Raw genomic sequence first — 17,563 nt, 5'->3', positions numbered from 1 at the left:
CCTATTGGGAGCGCTGCTGCAAATGATCTGCTTTGCAAAAGTTAAACACATTCAAGATTTTGTCTAATCAAAACTAAAACTGCAACAGAAGACAAGATGGGGACAAGATGAGGACATTCATAAGAGGCGTTTTAGCACAGACAGTTTTAAACATCGACAAGCACGGGAAACGAAACTATGCTAATTCTTGAAGGCTAATTACAGTCAAAGTAATTACTAAATCAAAAAAATGTGATTAAACGCGGTCTGAGGACTCTTTAACCATCTGTTTCCGTCCTTGATGAGCTATAAATAAGCTACAGATCAAGAGCATTGTGAACATGAGCAGCATGACAACATGATGGAGAGGTTTGATGACTTGATTACATTCACATCTGAGATGTGAGAGGACAAAGTTTTCACAGCAAAAAAAGTCAATTACAATAATTTGATTTTATTTCATCTATTATTTATTACTCTATTACTGCTCCTACTGTAAATAATAATAATGATTACTATAAAAAGTAAAAATTTAAAAGTGAAATTTTGCTTCTCATTGAATTGTCGTTTGTTCCCAGACGTCTTAATATCTGCAAAAGAAAATTTCAGTTGGTGAAATCAGTCATGGTTGGATGGGAATGCAGCTTCAATGTGTTTGAGCAGATGTCTGTGAAATCAGCCTTATTATTTTAAGAGCAACACTATCTGTTCTGAAAAGTTGTTTTCAGATGCTACAGGGAATTCACAGCCAGTGAGGAGCTGATGTACGATAGCAACACATCATGATCTGATTTAGATTTCACTTGACAATTCTGACGAAGGCGTGGGTGAGTTTTGAAAAAACAAAAGAAAAACCATCTGCTCCATCTTCACATATAAATCTTCACTCATGTGTTATATTTGAAGTTACCTAAAACAAGTTGGTACCACAAAGCACAACATGAAGCCCTTCTGGGAGAGGGATTAGATTTGGATTAGCTATGTCAGCACATATATGTCAACTCTACTGTCTCAGGTTAATGCTTGCCCCTCCTTTCGGATTAGGATTAGGGTTTGGACAATGCAGGATAAGGGCCAGAGGAAGGCAATTGTGTTATTACCTCCGAAACAAAGTTTGCCTAAAAGTGATTATCTGTTTACTAATTTCTTTTCAATTTGTTTCCCAGCCTTTTATGTTGCAGTACTTTAAAACAGGAACTACTTTTAAAAAATGTGTTGGTGACTCGACTAAATAAATCAATTTCCTGTTGTTTAACCTTTTCCAACCTCATCTAATGTTGTCCTTAGTTTCTCAACAATGTTGTGCTGATAAAAAATTACATTGTATTTTTAATATAATCCCAAAAAAGTGAAATAATAAATAAAAACGACTAATTTCTTCTTTATCTCCAGCAATGACGTTTGTTTGTTTTTTGCAGGAATACGCACAAACTACTCAATCACCAAACTTTCCATGACATAAATCAAGAACAAACCCATTTTTAAAAACTTAAATGTACATCTCCTGAAGATAACATGACCTGGATGACTGAGAGGCATATTGGACGGATATGAATCCAGCTTCCACCCACAGTCCAAAAACATGCAGATTTAAGTTCATTGTTAAGTTCATTGGAGACCCTGCTAATTGTCCGCAGTTGTGCATGCAGGTGTGAATTGTTGTTTCTATATGTAGGCCTTGCGATACACTGGCATGTTTTGCCTTTCTTCGAATGTCAGCTGGGATTGGCTCCAGCCTCCGGACCCTCAAAGGATAAACGTTATAGATAAATAATGTATGGATGGTTTTCACAACAGAGCCTGTTTCGAAAGAAGACGATATAGTATCATGTAGTGTTGATTTCTCATTTCGTTGACTAGTTTGGGAGGTATTTGACCTGATATTTTTAGGCTACAGTCAGTCTGGCACCTTTGCTCATGTCACTCCCTCCTCTTCCTCTCAGTTCCTCAATGTCACATAAAGGCTAAATCATTAATATCACATTGTGAGAACCTGACAAAAACTCCTGAATCACTGACTTGACAGGACTCTGCCCTACAACTGAGTTGAAAATAGAGTGAATGAATGACTTACAATAATTTCCGCGGGCGAAGACCAAACACGTTTAAATCACTCGCTGTGACTGACATCTTGGCAGAGTACAAAGACTTTTCCTTGACATTTTAATGAGGCCACAGTTCATCGTGCTGCCTGCATCTAAACTCCAAATTTGTTTACATCTCTTTGCTAAACTAAACAGTCTGCTCTTGTGTGTGATGTTTTATTTTCCTTCGCTTTTATGCAGCAGCTCGATCCCCGAGTGGCAGCTGCCAAGTGGATGTGTGAAGTTGCTAGATGCTCAAGGCTGCCAGGTGCCTATTTTCCTTGTCTTTCCAACCTTCACACAACAACAGCCTCCCTTACAACAGCCCGGAGGGATGTGTGCTAACAGCTATTCCCCAGTTGGGAGCCCAGCAATTACAGCACCCCCTCCTCTATCCCTGTAATTGCAAAGAGTTGCTTCCTGAGCGATCAGGCTGCTACAGCACTGCAACCAGGGAGACTGGCTTCATCACCTCTGGCAGCTCCAGGTAAATGAGGATGTTATGCTGGAGAGTGAAATAAAGGTTGTTCATTAATAGATGAGGATGATTCATATCTCGCTTGAACCATGACCTTTGCTCCGTGGTTAGTCCTGCTGCGTGATGGATGTAACAAGTTGCTCCAGGCAAGTGCACAGACAACATGTGGTGCCTCCATAAAATATGACAAAACATGATGGAAGATATGGAAAATAGTAAATGTTTTTGGAAAATATGAAAATACTGCAATTCTGCAACTGAATCTAACACCATCAGGGATATAATCATACTGTTACTGATTTACATGTAAGTCATGGATGACAACGAGACAAAGTAGCTAATGTTTACATCCATATGAGCATGTTCAAAAAGAGCCTTGAAACCTGACCTCCCTTCATATTGTGGAGTGTTAGGTGTCACCCGGGGACATAAAGGAATGCTGGTGTTTTTCATAATATGCCAGCTCTCCACCACATGAGAAACCTGACACTCTGTTATGTGTTTGTGAGGGTCATGGCAACGAAACCCCCTCACTGGTCACTGGTAGCAGCAGGAGGCTGAGGCAGCTAAACACTGTGAACCGCCCTGTGCTAATTAGTGCATTAGTGCAATAATGTGCAATATGGTAAATTAGACACAGCACTGCACCTTTGCCTGCAGGGATCCAGAGGTCTATACAGGTGAGGTGGGTAATGCATTAAAGGGTAACACATGTTGAGCTGGTAATAAATGTAAAAATGTTCATTCCTGCTAAGGTGGTAAAGTTTTTGCTGCTGTTGGTTGGTTGGTTTGGTGATTTGGTGCAGAAGTTATCTATCGGGCCTTGGCGGAGGTATATGCTCTAATTTACACTATAATAAAGGCAAAGATGACAAAATTTGGTAAAACATTTATTTCTTGCTTCATAAAAAAAAAAGAAAGACATGACTGCACCTTTTAATCAATGTCTCGGTCAAACCTGCTTCAGTCTCTTGTTTGTAAAGCAATGAGTACAGCAAAATAGTGCCTCTACAACAACAGGGTATGTCGTTATAACATGATGTCTGTTAAAATAAAAAGGTTGAAAAAAACCGTATACATGAAACTAAATATTGACAGCAGGTAGGTTGGTTTTAATTCTCTTCAGCTATCACTTAACGTAGAATAGAGAAATAGCTTATTTATAGGCCTATCTATATAGATATAGCCTATCTATAGGCTGATTCATCATGGAAGGGGGCGCCATTAACATGTCTAAGATCACCAGCCACTAGTCATTTGATTCATTTCATGTTTTGTAAGGGCGATAAATGATCAGGCATCATGAAGCCTGTTTGGAAACAAAGGATGAAACCAAGTAAAAAGTATCATGACAGGAACCTCTATGGGACCCCGATCAACATTCCTGTGTAGAACCGGTATAAATAGTGGTTAGGTCGAAACCTTGCACTGGAAACTTACTGTATATCATTTTATTAACTTGAAGTTGGCTCAAGGGTCAAACATAAACGTACTGCCATTAATGGATCCGTTTTATTGCAGTGCTCGAGAGATCAAGACGGTGCCATCACTCAGGTCTAACTGACATGATTAGGAGCTATTACTGTATTGATCCACCTGGCAAGTGGCACTGGATCAGCTGAGGCCTGTATCGACCTGACTAAGTGGGCCCCTGGCCATCTTAGGGTCAGGCACATGTTAAGGGGATATTACTAGTTGTTTGTGGAGATGGATCTCTTTCAGTTTAAGGTGAAGCAAAAGCAGCATTTGGGAAAATAACATGAGCCAAAATTGTGGTTTAAAAGAAAGAAGGATACTGACCCTGCTCGTAATACCCGTAAAAACGTTGTGCTTTTATAGAAAAAAACTTTTGTAATGAGAATTACAACAGGATGAAAAGTACGATCTTGGATAAACCTGCTTAGGCAGCTCAGTGAGTTAATTATCGTAACAATAAATTATCATAAAATAGACTTCTGAACTTTTTACATATCCACCAAATACTGTACATACGCTGTATAACACTATCTCCAGACAAAAAATACAGACAAGGGACAAGCATGAGTCTGTCGTCATAGTTTCTATCTCAGTCCCAGCCAAAGTCATGACCGGTCATCTGGTAAAATTTGCTATTAAAGGGTTTATAAAAGTCCCGTAGCCTCTGAATCACCTCTGGGTCGATATTCGGATGGGTCCTGCCTTTGGTTTTGCCCAGGCAGTGTGGTATGCTGTTCCCCTCAGGTCTCTTAAGGCAGGGGAAGCCCTTTGCCGGGTTAAAGTGGAAATGCTTCTCCGTGACCACCCTCCTGAGCCTGAGGAAGTCCTGGACGCGTGCCATCTCACCTGCAGGGTCACTGATCAAGCGCTCCCCACTCACAAACAGCAGCTGCTCCATCGGGAAGAACTGGATCCAGCGCTCAAGGTGCTTGGCATACATGCCAATTTGAACGGCGCTCCACGTGGTGTCAATCAGACCCATTGACATGTTCTTAAAAGTCAGGCTCTCGAAAGAGGGGATATCCAGCTTCTTGGAGCGGGTCTGTGTGTAGTCTGAGATCGCTCGTGTGACAGGGTCCCGCACAACTACAATCAGCTTTGTATCTTTAGACATGGTGTAAATCCGAGCAGGGACCTCCTTGGTGACATAGTAGCTGGGGGTCTTCTCCATGGTCAACTGGCCATCGGATGATTTGGGCATCAACTCCCTGCAAAGACACCCAAACACACAGATTTATATTTGCTCTACAGTCACTGCATGGCATTAAAACAACTCTGTACCATGTTCAGTTCTTTGTAGTGACATCACCTTTTAAAGCAAACAACTTTTGAAAGCTTCGATAGAGGCCGATGAGGTCAACATTTGCACATTTTCTCTCCATGGCAGATTTAGAAATACTGTCAGGTAGGCGATAGTCAACAATCATCGACGATGCAACTCTCGACAGCATTACCGGCGTCTGTATGTGTAGCTAAAGTGACTGAGATGGGTAGGTAGAGTACAAGTGCTATCAATCATGTGCGATTGCGTGTGAGGACAATACACAGTTCATGACATGTTCTAAATACAAACCCTGAAGGAAGACATTCATCTCCGGGTGCTGCATTTAATCTACCATAATGCCTCAATCCTCTTCCAAACCCTGCAATCCACACATTGAAATATCCCACACCTTCATTACAGTACACAAAGGATGGTTTAACTCTGAATTGGCAGCACTATGCCTCTTAATGTCATATGCCAAGACATATGACTGTGGCTGCACTGTTCTCCTCATATTTGTCAGTAATGTTGTGTGAAATGGGAAGATTTGGAGAGACGTTGCATTCCTTAAGAGAAAACCAATAGCTCAGGAGCAATGTATTCCCGTAACTGCATATTCTTGTTGACCCTGGATGGCTCTGGTTGATCATAATATAGCCTGTTAACTGCAGCCCCGACTGGATAATGGCTAAAGTGAGCCAAGGGGGATTAGGACTAAGCCAAACACGCTGCGGCATTAGAGGCTGCTCGACTGCCTTGTTGGCTGACTGGGTGGCTGGTGTCTCTGGAGTGAGTAAGTGGGAGAGAAGGAGATAGATACAGCATGTGGTCACAACGATGAGAGTTAGTGGTAAGTGGTTAATCCTAGTAGCAACACAGATGAAACCAGTTGCTTCAGGATACAACAAAAACTCCAGTGTAGCTGAATGCAACCAGTGATGATAGAAATTAAATTTGAATTTTGTGTTGAACCAGAAAAAGATGTTAATTCAACTCATGGGAGTAGTTTGAGGGTTTGCTGCATCAGAATGCATTTACAAGTAAAACACAACTGACGTAAGGTCTTTTTGATTTCACTATCACATATTATTCTGCTTTCACCATAAACCCTGCACTCGCATTCAAAAAGCCCCTGCTTGTGCTTATATTTAATGTGCTTGTGCATTTGCTTGTCTTATGTGCATCTGCTCTCCGATTTCTCCCCTGCTCTTCAGTGTTTTCTTCTGCGCTTCAATTTTTTTGTGCAACAGGTCTATTTAAATTCCCCCAACCGATAGCATGCCAGCTGTACTGTTGATAAATGAAATTGTCCCACCCTCATTCTTGCTGCTCCATGTTTACCAGGGATCTGCTGCACTCCTGCTCCATGATGGTATTGTTGTTTTTCCCTCACGCACTCACAGAAAAAGCACGAGCATGAGGGGAAGAGCTGAAGCTGGAGCACAGGAAATTTGCCCAAGCAACAAAATATCAGGGTATATTTGAGAGCGAGTGCAGGCATTACAAAATCTGAACATAAAATCAATGAGTCCTATTTTAAAATGAAAAGACCACACTATTAAATAAAAATAGGAAGAACCCATAGTATCCAACCCCCATATATGTACCCTACAGAGTTGCATAACATTATAAACTCTTCCCCAGCTACGTTCACTTCCCTGTTATGAATAATACAGTGGTTGTAACTGGTTGTTATATATGTAGCATCCATAATTTCTTATGCAGGAGATTAGGAGAGGAGCTCAGTATCTCGAATGCAAAGGCAGATAAAGCTCATTCTACTATTCGTGAGCCATGATTTGATGTCACATGTTCAGCCGCCAACATACCTCACATGGCTCTGAGTCTAAGTTAAAATGTAAATCTTCAATTATTTCAGTGCTCGACTAATAATCTCATGTTTTGATAGTGAGCACTTGTTCTAAGTCAAAGAGCGGAACAGCAGAGGAGCCGTGACATTAAAGTGATTGCCATAATTTCCATCCATCTGTTGGTGCACGCACAAGAAGCTATCAATATCCCTCTCCAAACACAGCAGCATTCATCTCACAAATGTATGTGGAAGAAAGGAGCAGAAAATGGTCCACAAGACTTCACTGTGCAGAACATAAGGAAAAAGCTTAAGTGATTGTGGGCAAAGGCATCACCCATACCTCATTAGTGCCATGCAAACACACAGGGCGTCTGTTTGCTTATGCGTTTTCATCCCCTAATGTCACCTGCTCTTTCTTTCCTTTCCATGGAGGCTCTAGGTATTACACAGTTATTCCGATTTCCTTTCCCTAAGAGCCACAGCCACCATTGTATGTAGTGGAAAACCCCCAAACCTAATCAAGGTAATAGGTACGAGAGACACAAACAGATCTGTCAACCACCCCCCCTGCAATTATCATGAGCATCTCTTGGATACACACACAAGCGGAACGCTGGAGGCCTTTCCTGGGGCCTCGAGGGACAAAAAAAACTTACTACCAATCAAACTTTCCACTTAGTCCCCGAGCAAAACAATCTGTGTGAGAAGTGCATGCATTATTCATCTAAGCACAGATAGAGCACGGCAGAACATCTCTGAATGAGCTGGGAGTGAGAGAGTTGCCTTCGGGGGGCAGATGTAGCAAGCTTTCACAATTTGTTCTGCTTAATAAACAATGTCGCCTAGAACCAATAGGTTTTAGTGCATCCTCATCTATCAATCAGCCGTGCAGAGGCATCATCATTCAGCTTCGAGACAACACAGGAAAAACAGTCCGCTCTGTGGAGCTGAGTCACAACCTGCTGACTTTTGCCCTCTCATGAATTTTTTGCATGTTTCTGTTTGACCTCATGAAGCTAATAACAGACAGAGTCTACGGGTGTTTTCACACCTGAAAGTCTGAACCATGGTTAGAACAAAGATCTTAGTCTTTTTTACATTGTTTATATTTGATCCAGTTAGTTTTGGTAGGAGCCAATAGTTTTGAATAAAGTGCATAGAAAAAAAGTAGTCATGAAAGAATGAACTGGTTATAATATCATTATGTCATTTCTTCTAGGAAAATGAACATCCTTGTGTGAGCTGCTTATTTTTCGTCTCCTATTTCTCAAACTATCCAAGAATGTGTTTTCACGCTGCAAACAAACAGAACCATGATTTGGCTCGATCCGGACTGAGACCTTCTCTTTTGGTCACCCTTAGCTCAGAATAGTTTAAACCTGAGTTTAAATCTGCACATTAAAAGTCAATTTTCATGATGCTCGCACTTGCACATAAACATCCTCTGCCCTCTAACCTCTCCTGCTAAACTCGCAGGAGAACAGCATGGTCGGGGAGATAACAGCTCGAGGGCGGGTGGGGGTGAAGTGGGGCGGTTAAAAAGAAGAGATAAAACAAGAGACGAAGGAGAAGAGGGAGCAAAGAGAGAATTAGATGGAATCACGTATACCGTTGGAAGATGGAGACCGAGTCGGTTGACTCCTCCGACCTTGAAGCCGAAGTGTAACTTTTAAAGTCAGCTGCCGGTTCAGAGGCTTTGTCTACAGCGGTAGCACAAGATAGATCACGACTATACCACAACCTGCCGACAGATATTACTCCAGGAGGGGTGTGTTGTGTAATTTATCAGCTGGGTAGTCAGGTGTTTGCGTGGAACTGGCTGCTGGGGAGCATTTAAAGCACTGGATCATTGTTTACATTCGCTGCTATCAGGAGGCAGGTTCAAAGGTAGGAATTTACAACCCTGCCGCGTGTGGCTGCTGGATGATGCCCTCAGTGATGAGTTCACCAGTGTGCGGAACAAGTACAATGCAAGAAAACTCAAGACAAGTTTTTTTTTTGTACCCCGCAGTCTGTCTGCTTGACTGACTCTAATTGGCATCTATATTTGAGCTCTTCAGACCCCTGTGACAAGGGACTGCTCCAGGAAAAAAAAGCTCAGGATTATCTAATGATATGAGTAATAATCTCTCACTGCAGCTCTGGGGGGCTGGAGCTACTGTGGGAATCATTCTCCTTCGCAAAGACAGGATGAGAGGTGGTGGTATGCAGCCACTTAGAATAATCAGACCAATTTACCGCAAGACAGAATCCAGACAGACGTCAAAGAGGATAGCAGCTTTGTGGAAGGTGTTTTGGGACTATTATCGTCCACGTGAACATTAACGTCATCGCGCTTTACAGTCAGGACCTTCTCGTATGACACTGAACAACACTCAGTGTCTCAACCGCATTACCGCCAGTGTGCAAAACTGAAGGCCACCTGGCTGTCTAATGGTGGCGGGCCCATTCTGAGGAAAGAAGGAGGAGGAGGAACATTGTGTGAACCATCCTGGCTTCCTTCACACAACTGTCAGCCTTGTATTAACACATCACAACACTGACAGTTGGTTGTTTACAGCAGCAGAGAGGGCTTTTTATCAGGGAGGAAAAATGTAAACCAGTCACACTTAATGTTGATCACACTCCTGGTCAAAGAGAATATAAAAAGTCATACGAGTTGAATGAGTGCAGTGCCTGTTTGGAATGGGCTGTTTGCTTGACCTGTGGTAATGCTGGCTGCAGTTTTCTTTCTGAAACTGTGACCTGCAGTGATTGAGCCATGGCAAGAACAGACCGGTTGCTGGACTCAGTCAACTGAACCATGAAGCTGCACCACCGCCAAAGAGCTGTTCACCTGTTTATTCAAAGTTCGACTCAGAAACCCGAATCAGCTGTCATTGCCATTGTCATGAATCTGTTGTTGTAAACACGTTGTCATGACTGACTGATTCAAAGTTTATTAACACTGAATGTATCCCGTGTCAGAATTACAAATTTGACTTCCAAGAGCCCTTAGCAATACCCAACCCAAGATAGAAGCAGATATAATTAATTGTGTTTGAGATATTCGAGCCCCAGACAGGCAGACAGAGCTTTCTCAAAGAATTAGATAGATCAACACCAGTATTTATGGGTAAAATAGCTCTTATTTGCAGGCTGCTTTAGCTGCTGTGTTAATAAAGGACACATTTTGACAAATGGAACTGTTCTGTATGACAGCTAATCAACAGGTGAAACTGCTATCTTAAAGATAAAATAAACAGCTGATACAATCACAAATGTAGGTGACGTGCATTAGCCAGTTGTTACACTAATATGGAAACTAAAGAGTTCCTGTATTAACAATAGAAACTCGAGCCAACAGTGAACCGGGAGCAGAATTTTAAGGGGAACTTAAACTTCAAACTAATTTTACACATCTGAGTCTGTTTACTGGTATTTGAGTACGACTGCATATGTGCAAATAAGTTAGAGAAACTTTTTTGTAACCAAATGTGGTTTTCTGTAATAAAACATAGTATTAAACAACTAATACTGTAATTAAATGTTGATATTTTTTGCCACATTAGGATACACATGCAGGCAAACATTTTATGCTGCTGAATTAGCAGAAAAATGGGATAAGAGGGTAAGCTAAGCTAATGTGTTCATTGTTACTTGGTCAAAACATTGACTATTATGATGTTGTGATGTCAATGGAATAAGAAAATTATTTGCATGTGATGTCTGTTTCCAAATTGTGCAGTGGTTGGTACAATTGACTGATTCTCCACAGATGCATGCTGGTCTGAGGCTGACTTCAAACTAGGCATAACCATGTGACTTGGATAATTCGATCAGAAGTGGACAGCACTGAGTACGGATATGAAAGCATCCAAAACGTCCTGAAGATGCTTTGAAGATGTATTTGATTCCTCAGTATATTTGGAGGTGGTCTGCGCAGTATGTGGCCACTTTCTTTAAGCAGCGTGCCCTGGGCCATTTAAGAAAAAAAAACACCTAAGCAGTTGTACGTACTCATTCATAAACACATTACGTACAAATTATGTGGGCCAACTGTGTCCACCATTGTCTGGGAAACATAGAAGAAGAGACCCAGGCTGTTTTTTTTCAATATCTTCTTTTAATTTCCTGCAAACCAGGAAACCAACGCGTTTGGTCTTTGCAACAGGAAAATGATGTGCATGTTTATTTGCATATCGAGCGGATCAAATCACAAATGTTCACTTAAGACACATGTGAAGACGCATTCTAATACAAGGTGTGAACTGACGTACTTAGAGCTGTCCACTTGTGATCGGATCACCCAAGACGCAGGTTGATGCCAGGTTTGACAAGGGCCTGAGAGGATCAGCACAAGCAAACAAGATTTCAAAGAAGCAGAAAAAAAATTGATGGCTGAGGCAGATAAAGTTGGTGTGACTAGCTGCCAGGGAGTCACTGCAGTGGAGACAAAAGACGGAGGCAGGAAACAACATTCTCTCTGAAGATACAACAAGAGAGAGATGAGGAAGTCAACAACTCAAGGGGATATAATGGAGTGAACTTGCTTTGTTTCAGTGTTTCCAAAGTGCTGTAATAAGTGCTGCGGTTTGACAGATTGCCTCAAGTGAAAGCCCAGGGGGTTGTTGCAGCAAATTAAATCTTCAATCTCAGGAGCAGGGGAGGAGAGGTGCACATTACCAGCATTGACAATCTAGTGGACTCATTTGTTGAACGCTTGCGATCAGAAGAGTCAATCAGATGAATCCTGGTTTTCTTTTTGCAGGGCATGAAGTTTTAGAAGAGAAAAGTTTGGGGAATTTTATCCAGAAATGACAATAAACTTAAGTGATGGCTTTCTTTGCTGCATCTAATTCTCAATGCATGCATGCTTCTTTACTTTTCCTGTCAATGTGCTGACACATTAGTTTAAAGTGGCTGATACGTACATTGAGATCTATCTGTCATCCCCCCACATCCTTGCAAAGAGGTAAAAGTGTCGAGCAAGCAAAAAGCCACTGGTGGACTCAAATGAACCTTGTCTTGGGAAATGCAACTTTCCACACAAAGATCTCTGAAAGTCAAAATTCAGGCTAAAGAAGCTTAAGAGTAGAGTTTGAGTCTTTTCTTGGGCCGGTTCCAGTGAATGCTCTTTCTGACGAACTCCTGCTGGGCTTCGTCAAAGGGCACTTTCACCCTTCTGAGCACATTTGCATACAAAGTGAAGGCAGAGAAAACATGTTTCACACTAATTGTCTGCTCTTTTATTGTCAGGGTTAATGCAGACCTCAGGGGTTCTCCAGCATCCCCTTTCACTGAGCTCCATAATACTGTTGCGCTTTCTAAAGACTTGCTTTAAATTTACTGCCCTCTATCTGCCGCTGGCCTGCAACTGAGCAGCCATGGGGCTCTAAGGAGGATTAGGCCATCTTCCCTGACACCCTCAGTAAGTTAGTAAGAAGGCCGTTAATTGTTCTATATGGAACCTCAAGAGGAAAAACGCAATTTCAACAATTAAGTCACATCTACCATATAGAACTCAGAAGCCCTCGACTTGAGCGGGCATTAAGTCGATGAGCGGTTAAAGTGTCACATATAAGTGGAAGTTAGAGATATGCTGTTGTTAAAGAAAGGAGGGGCCACAGAGGAAGCTGTTCCCACGGCTTTTGGGAATTGCCTCCTGTGCTCTGTGCAAGAAAGTGTGCACAATTGTCTGCCTGCTTCTCTGTCTCATTTTTTTTCTGCCTGTGTGAGTGAAAACGTGCTTTATTGTGGTGGGCGTCCCGCTGTGCAGGGGCCTCCCCTCTATGTGGGGCTCCATCAGGATGGACACAGCAGACCTCCAGCAGTATGGACACACCAATCACAGCAGATAAATGGTGTGGGCACAACTCAATGCCACCACAGGAACTGATAAGCCCACCCAGAGGACAGCTCCTCTCTCCAAGCTACTGCTCACCATTAGTTGGGGGTGATGAAGCGAAACATATGGGCAAACAAATCAACGGACGTCTTCACCCAGACTTACTTGGATGAAGGGGATTGCACGATGGAATATTTTAATGAGTCTCAGAAAAGGTGCACCGGACAGAAAACACTCATTTGCAGCATGGAGCCGAAAAGTTGGCAACGGATTGTGTGTAAATTGTCGTATGTCCAATAAGCTACTCTGGATTTCTCTGTGCTCCACTATGCCTTAATGTTCATTAAGGGTTGACTCGATGTCACAGTGCTCCGCCGTATGGGGTCAATCAGTGGCTCAGTGCGCCTACTGTGACAACTCAAGCCAAGTTGTTTTAATTAACCAGATCACCTCTCTCGGTGAAGAACCTTCATTATACATGTCTCAAGATGAAACACTTTCCTCACCTCCCCTGGCTGTGTGTGTGTCTGTGTGTCTGTGTATGTAGCTGCCACAGTGAACAAGAAGCTGGCACGTCTTTAGTTATATTCAACCGCTTCTTCAACTGTTTTAACACAATTTAATCACTGGCTTCTTTAACGATAGTTTCTTCTTTAATTACTCATTCTTCACATGCACCATGAAGATATAGCAAAACAAATAAAAAATCTTCAAGAATGAGACAGTCTCGATGTGTTTTTCTGACTCAGTCTGTGGAGATGGACAAAAGGCTGCTTTTCAAAGACCGATCATCTAAAAATGTCCTGAACCTGTCCGGAAATTCTTAAAGGAGCTTAAGCGAAGACTCCTTTGAACAATGCTTGGCTTCCCCTATTGTAGCTTCGCGGAGCCAGCTTTGAAATAGTGTGCGGATCCTTTGACATTTCCTGTTAATCCCTCGGCTCAGTCAAATGGACACTTGAAACAGCGGTATCTCTTCTTAACAATGCGGTTGCTCACATGTTTCAAAGGGTTCTATGCCAAACCACTTGCAGGAACATTCTGGGTACACAAAAGATCAATCGTTTCTGAGAATAAAGTGTGTTTGTGTTTATGTCCACCAAGAGGAGCAAGTTGTGTAACTGTGCTGCTGAGTCAATAGTAAAGAGCTTGCATATTTAGAGACGAGTGGCGGTACAAGGACAACAGTTGCCATGACAGAGAGTACAATAAAAATATTACGTTATGCAGAAGGTGTGAGCTGCCACACATCAATGATTGCTCCTTTTCACAGTGATGACTTTACAATTGAAAATCAAAACAAATTACTGTCTAAATCAATTCCCTGGAACTCGCAATCTTTATAATGACACTCCCGGCTGATCAAAAAATAAAAAAACAACAGCATGATGTAACTTGCTGACTGGGAACAACAAACTAAGTGCTGCTAGTTTGAACTGCGTTCAGAATTAACGTCTTAGAAGTTTGGCCTTTTTGTATCTGTTTTGCTCCTGGTGTCCTCATCCTTGTCAGGGGAGGCCAGATCCAAGGACACATGTATACAAATTCCCAGAACACAGAGAGAACATCTGGCAAATAAGCAGAAAATCGATCGTGGCAGAGAGGTGTTGCATAATTGGTCAAACTGAAACTTTTAATCTCAGCAGAAATGTGGTGTACGTGTTGTTCTGTTTGAGGACGATGACCCGCATGTGGTGACACTGACATAGGTTTGATATCTGCACCTGCAGCTGGGCAAACTTTGAGATGTGAGAGTGGCCTGAGTTGTAACGTATTTACATAACGTTATCACATGAAGTCCCAGTTAACAGCAGTATATATATATATAGGCTATGCTTCACTCTTGTTTTATTGTTCAAGTAACCTCAGACTTTAATTGGTGAAAAATGAATAATCAAGGAAACAAACTCTAAACATCTTTAGTCTCAGATTTACTAAAGACACTAACATGGTGGAATAAACGTTCATAACCAGATATAGATTAACATAAACTCACATCAATCCGGACTATGTTATGATATAATATATATGTTTTATATTCTTGAAACTTAAAACAAGTCTACATCCATGGTCATGTTACATACTTTCCTTCATAAAAAATATTTTCTTAAATTGCATTGAACCTTATCATTATTTTATTTTGTCTCTCTACATATAATTTAAACTATATAACATTTCTAATGGCAACTTGATGGGAAACCAGTTCATTTAGCTGAGTATCACAGCCTTTCTTCTACTGCTGCAGATGCTGCAATGTTATAAATCAATTAAACTAAAGGTGACATATAGTTCTTCAGGGCAACGAACTCGTTATCTGAAATAAAGGTTGTACATGTTTGCCTCGATGATCACAGCTAGTTGTTATACAGACAAACAGATTACTTTTGTTGCCTATCGTATTGATTCGAGCCTATATCGTGAGGGTTTTGCTCAAGTCATATGATTCAAAGTATTAAAGTAGCTTGAACTGAGAGGGACCAAATACAAATGAAAAGCATATGTGTGTTTTATTCTGGACAGTCAAGCACAGCCATAAGTCATGTCTCCAAACAGCCTTCAAAACTGTGCGTAATTGTGCGAGGCACGGTTCAATAAGAAATTTCACATGAATTAAGTATGGCTGGTGACTCTCCCCTACTCTCTGTCTCTGGTATAAGTTTTTTAACATGGATCAGGGTGATGTACCTGTACCACTCCAGCCCTTTGTCGTAGTTTCGGTCGAAGAAGTGCGGCTCGGCTCCCACCGCTCGGATGTCTGGATGCAGGCGCAGGAACTCCAGCAGCGCCCGTGTCCCTCCTTTCTTCACCCCGATGATGATCGCCTGGGGCAACTTCTTACTTTCCGACTCATTGAGGAAACTCGACATGGCATTATCATCCAACGCCTTCGCCTCGCCTCTAATTTCATCCCACTCCTCTCCTCTGCTGTCCAAATCGTTCTCGTTATTCAGCAAGTCCCTGGACGCCCCTAGAGACGACTCCTGGTTGTCAACTTCTGCGTCGTTTTCGTGACCGCTGCTCACCGAGCCGTACGTCAGGTTCGGCATCGTGGAGCAGTAGCCGACACAGCAATAAATCATGTAGACCCAGAGGGACAGCATGATGCAGAAGACAAGGAGTTTGTTTTTCACGTGGGGTGATGGCACAACATGTAGGCTGTGTAAAATCGGACTATATTCCATAGGACCGCCGTGGAAAAGTTATATCCCAGTTAACAGGCATTTTGGCACAGGCGCCTCACTCCTCTGCCATGGCTCAGATACTGGAATCTCGGTGCGTAATTTCCCCAAACGCAATTTAGGAAAAGCCCAATGACGCGCGTTCACCTCTTATCTCACCTCCAGTTCTTCTGGAAGCATAAGTTGAATAGTTTCAGTCCCTAAAAAAACCAAAACATTCTGAAGAATATGAAAGATAAAAATATATCACAAAACAGCGGATGAAATTATCGCTGGGTGAGCGACGTGCGCGTCAGGGACGGAGCGGTCTCCCATCACTTGCTCCCAGTGTGTGCGCTCCCTCTCACAGCGGCACCAAGTTATCTACACCAGGCAAGAGCGTCAAGACACACAAGGTGTGGGGAAATAGACTTCCGGTAGACCCTTTCAAAGTAAACTAATGTTGAGAAGATTGAAAAGACGCGTGACAAATTTTACCCAAGTGAGCAGCCAAGAGAGATCTTGGATTTGACAGCGCTTTTCACCATCATCATCAAAACACTGAATGAGGGGGAAAAAATATTGAAGATTAGTGCTAAATAGGATACATCCCTACAAAAGAGATATATAATTAAGAATATATGGACGATGAAGCTATTTCCTGTTGTGTGTTCCTTCATTTTGTTGCAGTCTTTTCACATTTTAGCTAAATATTAGGTACAAAATATCCAGTGTTTAATAAACACGTTGGTTTTACAGTGTTTTCATATCCATGTCATATAGGAGCATAATGTATGTGTTATCATATTTTAAATGTCTTATATATGTGTATAGTTTAACCTAACTCCACTACTAATCACCAATGTTAAGTTAATGCTGATATATGAGCTCTATCAATACAATCAGGGAAATCTGTCAAGTTATAAAATCTGTCGTGATTCCATGAAAAAACCTGACTGAATATCTTCTGAGGTTTTGGATTTTTTTTCTGCAGAAGATACTATTTTAGTTGCTTTATTGTTTTATTTCAAAGTTGAAAAAGTATTTTTCTGCCTTCCCTTGTAGACCGATGACTGCCAGTGGACACGAGCATTTCCTCCAGACTGAACAGATTACAGCCTCGGATGTTGAACAGCAGATGGCATTACAATCTGAGTCCTTGTCAGAGGTCAGATTTATGTTATGTTCAAGTTTAGTCTATAGTGAACTATACATGCTCCACTGGCTGTTTCACATGAACATGCAAGTCGTTAAAAGCACACAGAGAAACTAACGGTTCTCTGTGTTGAACAATCTTTTTCTTTTGTTGTTTTTTATTTGGATCACATGTTTCAATTAAAAGCTTTTTAAATAAAAACCAAACAAAAGTATGAACAGTTCAAACCAGTTTGACAACTTTTAACAATTCCTGATTCTGATTCAAAGTATTTGGATGATACCCTATGATGTACTATTTTTCTGTGCACTGTTCTGCAAAAAGCAAA

At 41.6% G+C, this 17,563-nt stretch overlaps 1 protein-coding gene across 1 annotated transcript; it reads right to left on the bottom strand.

Annotated features, from left to right (window-relative positions):
* Positions 1 to 3,418: 3,418 nt before the first annotated feature.
* hs3st3b1a (heparan sulfate (glucosamine) 3-O-sulfotransferase 3B1a) lies at positions 3,419 to 16,465 on the bottom strand. The gene is made up of 2 exons (XM_020094120.2): positions 15,607 to 16,465; positions 3,419 to 5,225 (listed from the first exon to the last, which is right to left on the bottom strand). Exons 1-2 carry the CDS (start codon positions 16,101 to 16,103, stop codon positions 4,607 to 4,609), a joined length of 1,116 nt encoding a protein of 371 aa, XP_019949679.2. The 5' UTR covers positions 16,104 to 16,465; the 3' UTR covers positions 3,419 to 4,606.
* Positions 16,466 to 17,563: the final 1,098 nt, after the last annotated feature.

This window comes from Paralichthys olivaceus, chromosome 5, assembly GCF_024713975.1.
Source record: "Paralichthys olivaceus isolate ysfri-2021 chromosome 5, ASM2471397v2, whole genome shotgun sequence".
In the NCBI taxonomy this organism is placed as follows: domain Eukaryota; kingdom Metazoa; phylum Chordata; class Actinopteri; order Pleuronectiformes; family Paralichthyidae; genus Paralichthys; species Paralichthys olivaceus.
This window is presented reverse-complemented; position numbering and strand designations above follow the sequence as displayed.